Source organism: Spermophilus citellus (assembly GCF_964194105.1).
Source record: "Spermophilus citellus genome assembly, chromosome: 2".
NCBI lineage: Eukaryota > Metazoa > Chordata > Mammalia > Rodentia > Sciuridae > Spermophilus > Spermophilus citellus.
In genome coordinates this window covers 191,581,565-191,590,864 of record NC_138183.1, presented here as the reverse complement: position 1 = coordinate 191,590,864, position 9,300 = coordinate 191,581,565, and the positions used below count along the sequence as shown (strand labels likewise).

The window sequence follows — 9,300 nt, the reverse complement described above, 5'->3', positions numbered from 1 at the left end:
GCCTCCTTCCCACAATGCACCCTGGCGCCCGGGGGTGCCCTCTCTTCCCTCAGTCTTCCTCCCCCGCCCTCCTTTCCGTCGACTTCCCCGCAGCCGGGCACGCGCACGGAAGCGCGCCTTTGCCGGGGTGCGGCAAGGCGGAGGCGAGGCCTGGCGTAGGCTACCGTAGTGCGCCTGCGCACAGCCTAACCCCCAGGGAGCGAGTTGCGCATGCGGGACAGCCTCTCGGGACTCTGTAGCTGGCGGGCGCTAGGTTCCTCCGGTAGGTTTCGCGTGTGCGGGTTTCTGCAGATCTGGGGCGAGCTTGCACGTTACATCACCATTGCATCTCTCCTTGCTTGTTCAAGTTGCCACCACTTTAGACGTGTGTGGCAGAAGTCGTAGAGCCGCGGAATTGGGACGATCTTGGTGACCAATTTGTAAACTCCAGGCAGAGCTGCGTGTACGATTTGGACGCAGACGTGGATTGCAGAGGATTTGATTTTTCTTGACTTTGCAGCTCCTCTTTGGCCCCGTTAGCTTCTCAGATCAGACGTTAAGGGGCGAAAAATCAGAAAAGCAATTACTCTTTCCTGACGGGGTTTCCAGGGGAGAAAGAATAGCGACATGATTATGCCTATAGCCCTATAGAGATTGGTCCCTCTGTCTTCCCCTTATAATTGTGGCCTGTTAACTTTCCTGTGTATACTGCCAAAATGAGTGACCGCTATTTAGAACAAAGGATTAGTATAAAATTTTGCGTGAAATTGAACAAGTCTGCAAGTGAGACCCACCATCTTTTAAAAGAAGCCTATGGGGATGAAGTCATGTCAAGGGCCCGAGTTTTTGACTGGCACAAACGATTTAAAGAAGGGCGGGAAGATGTTCGAGACGATGCACGAAGTGGTCGGCCTGTCACCCACAGGACAGATGAAAATATCCAGAAGGTCAAGGACTTGGTTTGTTCAAACAGGCAGTTAACCGTGAGGATGATGGCCGAAGAGTTAAATTTAGATAAAGAAACCGTTAGACTCATTCTGAAAGAAAACTTGAACATGAGGAAGGTTTCTGCCAAAGTCACATCAGGTATTTTGAAAGATGAGCCTAAACATGGAAAACTTGATTTGCGATCACATCTGTCAAAGGACACTAGGAAAAACAGCTCATGTGTGAAGAAGAAGTTAACAAGTTCTGAAATATGGAGTCATCTGCAGGGGGAAGCTGGTGGGGAAATGCCTCTGTCTGTGTCGGGTCCCAGAATCCATTACCCTGACAACCAACTTCTGCAGCCATCATCTTCTGCCAGCTTTCCCATCAGAGTGGCCCAGGATTGGTTCACACCCTGGTGAAAAGAATCTGAGGGTAGCTGAACCTGAGCTAGGAAGTTGCATCACTGTTGGGCAACTTCATTTGCTGCTCCTGTTTTCGGTCTTCTCTACCGCTCCTCCTTGCTGGCATGGCCTTCCTATTTTATGCTGGACTGTGGCCATCTCCCTTGTTTTTCACCACTTTGAAGTGCTTTGGTTGTTGACTTCTGTTGCTTGCTTCTTTATATTTCTCTTGCTTAACAAGTTTGGATCTCTTCATTGCCCATACGTCAATTTGTTGTGGCTGTCCTGTTCTTTTGTTCTCAACGTTCTGCCTCAGGGGATCATCCATATCTTTGTGCACAGGGAGAAATGTCTTCTGGGAGGACCCCAAAAGGCCTACTGTTTCATTTACTTTGCAGTCAGAGCCTAAGGTATGGTACAGAAGGCAGTGGCCTATGGACCTGTTGAACAATCTGGGTCAAAGGCCCAAATGACTGGGTAGGAGCCCCTCAGAACTGGGGGAGGGGGGGGTGGCCACCAATACTGATCTTCTTTTGGACCTCCCTTTCACAGAACAACTGGATCTGTTTCATTCTAGTCTTGGACTTTGGCCCCCCATTTATTTGGGTTTCCCCTCACTGGAAGAGGAAGATCTGATCCTAGGAAATATAAACTAGGGGATGCAGGCCAAGACTGATATGTGAGGAGAAAGACCAGGTGATTCTCCAGACCCTAAATTAAGGGAGTCCGCAGTCTATTTGGTGTGTTTTGAGCACCTGCTGTTTTTAGAACACTTCTGGGCAGTGACAATGTAAAGTTCTTAAATGAGATCACCAGGTGCAGTTGGGCTTCACAAAGGAGCTGGTTCTTGAACTGGATTCATGAGGAAGAGTGAGACAAAGGGCTATGAGATTAGGGAACACTTCCCAGGCCAGTGAAACAGCACGAGGCTGGCAACCTGAAAGTGGCCGCAGAAAGTGATGATACTTGGCTAAAATAACAAAGATTAAAGGGGAAGGTGGTGGTATTGCAGAAGATGAATAATGGGAGATAATGTGCTTTCTCTCCCCTGTCTTCAATTCTATGCCTGCTGGCAGTTTATAAATTACTTCCCCGAGTCTGTGAGTAGGTTTATGATAATGCATTTCTTTGGTTATCTGATTTTCCCATTGAACCTCAAAAAGTAGTCTCTCTGTGTCCAAACTGTCTTCTGTGTTCCTGCTGCTCTGCTAGGACTTATGGATCGGAACTTTTCCCCAGGGGCTTCCAACTATTACCACATAAACTAGCAACGTCTCAGAATGTCTGATAGGGAACAGGAGAAGCCAGGGGGTAATAGCATTTCACAGCATTGGTTGGTGTCTATGTGTTACCCAAGGATTTTGACACAACAGCTCCTCTTTAACAAGTAAGGAACTAAACTAAAGTGGGGAATAATAGAGGTTCCACACTTATTCATTCCACACAGGTAACTTTTAGTTCTGTTCTTTCATTGTCTACCACTTTCAAAAAGTTAGAAACTCCTCTCTAATACCTGTCAGTTTGGAGAAACTTTGAAAGCTAGACCTTGTACTACAAAGAAAAGATAATAAGAAAACTCTTAAACCTAGCAGATTTCCATCTACTTGCAATTTCTAGACAAAAATTTTGTTTTAGGACCATTAAGTCTTCTTACCTCAGACAAAGTCCTGGGTTCCCCAAAGCACACTGGACTTCAGGAGCAAATCCCTACCACTCATTGTTGCAGTTTTATTGCTGAATTTATTTATCCTGCTCAGGCCCTGTTGTAATAATTGCACAATCACATGTTCCTGGGCTCAGGCTAGAATCCCACAACACCTGAAGACATTAACTCCAACCTATAATAACACAGAGGTCCTGCAAGAACTTATTTCTGGGTTTTATTGCATTCCCTGTAAGCAGGGCTGGGGTAATGATGCCGCTCCCTGGTGATGATGCCGGACCAAGACCCATGCAGGAGTGTAGGATACCAGAAGCGAAGGTGGCCCAGATAGGGTTTGAACACAGAACACCTGGAAGTAAGGTAATTGGGAGTGTGAATTCAAATTTTTCCAAGTGTCTGTCATGAAATGGACAGCTTATATCCTTAGATGATGTCCTAAATAGTCATTAGTTGAACTACTACTTGAACCCATTGTCCCTTTGCAAGGCTTCCCATAAAATATTCAGTGATGATGTCATGCTTCAGATTTTTGAGAAGTAAAATTTCTGTCCTAAAACTCATCCAGAGCAATCTAGTCTCACATAGTACTCAAATGGCTAAACCCAAGACTTCCACATGATCGTCTTGGAGTATCCACGGGAGTTCTTAGAACTCCTTATGTACCCACTTGCCAAATGTACTCCATTGCTGACCCACATTTACCCTGGCCTGCACTTGTGGGCCAGGTCTCTTGAGCTCCTGATCTTGTAATCTCAAATCCAGCCCTGCATCACACTCAAGGCTCTTGTCTTTGGCTCATGCATATACCTCTCTCAATTTATTCTTCACCAGTTTGTTTTCTGGTTCTGGACCACACCTCCAAGAGCACCTTTTGGCCACTTTGGTGTATTGATCCTTGAATTGCTCTTTTGTTATGGTCTTTCACTCAATTTACTCTTATTTCTCTGAATTTTGGGTCCCTCTTTGAGCTCTCTGCTTTAGCCACTGTGCCATTGGAGCAGAAATTGTCTGCTCTACCCCTACCCACCTGGGTAGGGCAACGAGGGGAATATATGTTCTGGATTTTGGTTTTTTTTTTTTTTTTTTTATAAGGGGCATCGGTGCCCAGGAGGATGGGAGGAGGTCCTTGCCTCTCTTAGCCACTGTTGGTTGTACTCCCCAGATGCAACTAGTTTCTCAAGGAAGCAATCTCCTTATCTCTGGCCCTGAGAATCATGAGTATTCAGAGCTATAACATCCAAATCCTATTCTCCCAGCCACTGTATTCTGCCTGGCAGGAGAAGTTTCACCTAATTGCAGATCAAGCGTGGCTCTCTGTGGGACATTAGGAGAAGAGTTGGCAATCTGCAAACCTTGACCATAATTCTCAAGCTTAACACAATCAGTGAATCTTTTTGGCATTTAGGTAGATCTTCCCCTACCCACCCATATTCTCACTCCCATTTTGATTCAGAGTCCACATGGAATGTTCTGTGCCACAGCTAAAGTCCAAGAGGAATAGATTGTTCCTGGGGCAGATCATCCCATCATTAATTTTATCTAATTCTCTCACTCTCCGCCCTGCTCCATTTACCCCATTAAAAATTATTTTAAAAAGAGAAAAAAAAATTTCACCAATCTTTGAGAAAAACACAAGTACGGTTCTATAGTCTTCTAAATTCTGCCCCTGGCTCTGAGTCCTTTTTGAAATGTTATCTTTTGGGGAGAATGTATACCTGGGACCTACTTTCCAGAGCCTTCCTTTCAGATCCATTTCTTTGTCAAAGTCCACACATGATATGGGAGATGCCCAGATAAGTCTGGATTCTAAATGACTTAAGGACACCTGCTAAAGGAGTGGATCACTATTGGGGAACTGTCTGTCACTCCGTTGCATACACGATTCACTTTGCCTCCTCTTTGCAGACATCATCACCAGCAAGCCTTGCTAGGCTCCCTGGGATTACGTCTCACCAGGATCTGTTAGAGAGCCTCCCTTTGCTCCTGAACTATGTTATTCTGCATTCTTCAACTACTGCTGCAGGGATCAGCCCTCCTAGATTTTACCAGGCTTTTACATCCTATCGGAGGCAATCTTTCTATATTTATGTTCTCTCTAGTCTCTGCCTTATCAGATCTTTACAAATACTGTGCAAGTTGTATCACCCAGTATAAATATCCAGAAACAATCTAGTGGGGAGCTTCAGTACCTCCAAGGACCCACTTGGGTCTACTGAAGAGTCAGCAGACTTCTATAAAGAAAGCATCCTAGGCTTTGTGGGCTCTATCATCTCTGTTGCAGTTACTCAACATGTTAGTGCTAAAGCAGACAAAGCTAATATGAAAACAAAGGATCATGGCTATGTTCCATATGAAACTTTATAAAGGGATACTAGAATTTGAATTTCACATAGTTTTTACAAAATATAATCGTGATTTTTTTTTTCCCCAACCATCTAAACATGTAAAAAAGAAATTGTTGGGCTGGGGTTGTGGCTCAGTGGCAGAGTGCTTGCCTAGTATGTGTGAGGCACTGAGTTCGATTCTCAGCACCATGTATCAATAAATTAAAAAAAAAAAAGGTCCATTGACAACTAGAAAAATATTTAAGAAAAAAAATTGTTTAGCTTATAGACCATGGAAAGACAGGTGGTGTACCAGACTTGGCCCATGGGCCATAGTTTGCCTACCCCTGATCTAGTGTGTGTGTGTGTGTGTGTGCGTGTGTGCGTGTGTGTGTGTGTGTGTGTGTGTATATATGACAGATGATAGCTTGTTTTCCATCAATAACATCATTAAGGCCAAGTGGATCTGTCAGTGTCTGACGATTTACTATACAGAAATTGTGGAATCTTGAGACTAAGAGAATGACCTAGAACTGAATGATTGGCTATTTCACCTTGACCATATTCCAGTTCACAAAATGAATTTTGTGCTTTTTGATTAAAAATGATTTTTTGCAAACTACCACCTGTGTTATTCCCATGTAATATCTCAAAACCTATTTTGGCAATATTAGAAATGGTGCCAAGTTGCAATTGGCAATAATGGAATGAACTAAAGGTAATTCTGAAAATGCTTTGACCATGGCATTTGAATATGTTATCATCTATTAAAGTGTGTACTATGGAGGTGGCAAAACACAATTTTTTTTGCAAGTTTATAAAAATAAATACTATATATGGGTGTGTATATGTATGTATATTTACATGTATATATATATTTGTGTGTATATATGTATGTATATGTGTGTGTGTGTATATATATATATTTTTTTTTTAACCATGTAACTGTTGTAACTGGTGCCAGAGTATGTACTTTTAGATGAGTATACTTGTTTTTCCTCTAAAGAGGTCTTTATTGTATCACCTTCACCTAAGCTGATTTTCCAAAGTTGCAATAGAATCTCAAGGTTGAACAGAACTTTATAAAGAGTGATCAGCCAATCATTTTTCCCTTGAACTAGGAGTAAATCAACCCTCCACTGGCTGAAAGGCTATCTGAAAGAAGATTCTGTATTAATTCACTCAATGAATGTTGAGTGGCTGAGGTACCAGGCACTGTCCTGTGTGCTGAGGTACAGCAATAAACAAAAGAGACACAGGCCTTACATTTGACAGTCTGAAATCTAATCATATGACTCTTTACTCTTCACTGTTCCATGTGCTCATACTAACTTCTTGTTAACTGCAAACCTGGAAATAGGTATGACCTTTGCCCCAAGACTTTGTGCCGTGGTCATGATGCTTCTCCAACTGCATTAATAATGGGAGGACTGTATGCTCCACTTAAATTTTATTATCCTTTACATGGATCTATATTGGTAGAAAAACATGCTGGCAGTGTTGGAAGTGTAAATTGGCAACAGCTTTCTGAAAAGCAATTTGGCAGTATCTATTAGGAGGAACTTTAAAAATGTTTATATCCTCTGATCCTCTAATTCCACTTCTGGGAATCTGTCCTAAAGAAATAATCTAAAATGTGAGCAAAATTTATGCTTACTTATCTAAAAGTCCAACAGGAGAAAATCGGTTAAATAAATTAAAGCATGACTATACAATAGACCTAGTATGCAATCAACATAATAAATGTTTATTAAGAGTATTCAGCAGCACAGCAAAAGTGTTTATAATGTTTAGTGAAAAGAGTGATACAAACTGTACATAGGAACCCCAAAATGTTTTTTTCCCCCAATGGCTAGAAAGGATCTGCCAATTCTGGGTGGTTGAATTTTATGGGTGTTATTAATTTTTTCTGTTTTTTATACTTCTAAAGAATATTTCTCCAAATAATGTTACTTTTATTATCAATAAAAAATAGCATCAAAAGTTGGCGATAGAGAGTAAGGCTACATCCGCAGTGTGATCCATGAACAAATTAATTGGCTGGGTCAACATGGAGGCTGTATGATATTGTGTTGGTTTGAAACAGAAGGGAAAAGGACCTGCCCCGGAGGAGAAGGGGAAGTGACCAAAATGCCTGCAAAAAACCAAAGTTGTTATTAGGAGATACCATGAGTGGAATTTCCTGTTATGTGGCCCTAGGTAAGTGAAAGAACACTTATGAATCAAGTATATTCTGACAAATGAAAAAGGATATGAAATTCTCTCCTGGGTAAAATTAACCTCTTTTGGATTTTACTCTCACATTCTCTCATACAAAATGAATTCTTAACATGGATTTTATTATAGCTGATTCTCTGAAGAATTCTGAGCCTTCCATATAATTTCTTTAGTACAGGAATAGCTTTCAGTGTGCCAAGTCTACCTCCTCCCATACAGGGACACTCAAGCAACAAGGATATATATATACTGGAATATTTATGTTCAGCATTGAAAATGCTACATGCAAATCATTAATCATCTTTAATGTAACTTACAAAACTCTTAAGGTTTGCAAATGTTATTTTGAAATATATCTCCTTGGTGAAGTTTCAAGCCTTCAAATATGTATACAAGGTAAATACATGTTTTATAGACATATAGTTTATAAATTTGTCAAGCTAGATGAATTCTTCAAAATCTTAAAGTGTAAGTCCCTCGTTTATATAAAGGACAAGAGTGAGACTTGGGGTTTAGTTTTGGTTCCTTAGCTAGCTGGGTGATTGGGCAGTTCATTTGCAGCTTCCAAGTATCTCAGCTTACTCATCCATGACAGTAAAATAATACCATTTATCTCATGAAGTTGTTCATTTTTTCATTCAACAAGTATTTATTGAGTGTTTATATGTATCTGACACCGTTCCAGACATAGAATACAGCAATAAATAAGACAAAATATATTTCTCCACATGAGCATGCATTTAAGAGAGGGAGACAGACAAGCAATAAGATAAATGAGTCAAATATAGTATATTAACCAAATGCAGTAGCATAGGCTTGTAATCCTAGCCACTCAGAAGTTAAGGCAGGAGGATCATAAGTTTGAGGCCAGGCTCAGCAACTTAGTGAGACCCTATCTCAAAATAAAATGTAAAAAGGGCTGGAGATGTAGGTCAGTGGTAGAGCACCCCAAGTTGTCCTCCGTACTGCAAATGAAACAATAAACTATACACATTATACATATATTTGTTAGTGATTATTAAATGTGAAGCTTATATTAAATCATATATATCAATAAAGTATAAGAGGTACACGACACAAGACCTAGCATGTAATAAGTGCTCTGTAGATAGTATCTTTTGCTTCTTTTTCTTCCTCCCAGCACCTGAATTATTCTATGTGATTGTAGCAATCTGCAAAAGGCCTGAGCAATTATTGCCTTCTGTCTCCTGCTAGTTAATAAGCCTAAATCTGCTTTTACCTAAAAAGACAAATTCTTAAGTTATTTTTGTACTTCCTGTATGGCAGAATAATCAAGGTGGTGCCTAAATACTGTTAGAAATAGCCTTTTCTGGAACTAGTTGGCAGGAGTCTTTGAGTAGGGCTGAATGGCAGGTGTTAGTCCACAAAGACAAATGCACACTATAATTGCTTTTTAAGCAAAACAAACCAGAAGACATATTAATGACTGTTTCTCTTAAAGAGAAGCATGTGCCCTGTGTCCTATGCCAGACTTTGGAAAACTGAGGAAAACTTGCAGTGTTACGAGACTGGCTACGACATTATTTGTAGGAGACTGGGGCCAGGAAAAGGAAGCTTTAACATCTGTGGTTTGTTGGTATTTTTGCTCACTGTAGAAAAATTGGAAAGTTCAGAAATGTATCCAGCAAACAGAATTTACTGAATTTCTTCATTAGGCCTGGGCCTGTATTAGGCACAGAGGATACAGCCCCTGCCTGAGACAGTACCCACCTTTGTGAGCTAGGGGAAGAAGGGACAGAGGGGCTCCAACCACAGATCTTTCCTA

General features: G+C 41.2%; 1 protein-coding gene across 2 annotated transcripts in view; it reads left to right on the top strand.

The window, feature by feature from the left end:
• Positions 1-203: 203 nt before the first annotated feature.
• GVQW3 (GVQW motif containing 3) overlaps positions 204-9,300 on the top strand; it is a 32,239-nt gene continuing 23,142 nt past the window's right edge. Inside the window, exon 1 of one of the 2 annotated variants that reach the window (XM_081279287.1) lies at positions 204-1,148. In XM_081279287.1, the coding sequence (XP_081135413.1) occupies positions 696-1,148 (453 nt within the window). In that variant the 5' untranslated portion in view covers positions 204-695. Of the gene's footprint in view, positions 7,858-9,300 lie in introns of those variants that run through there. The other variant, XM_081279286.1, reaches the window with a different exon arrangement.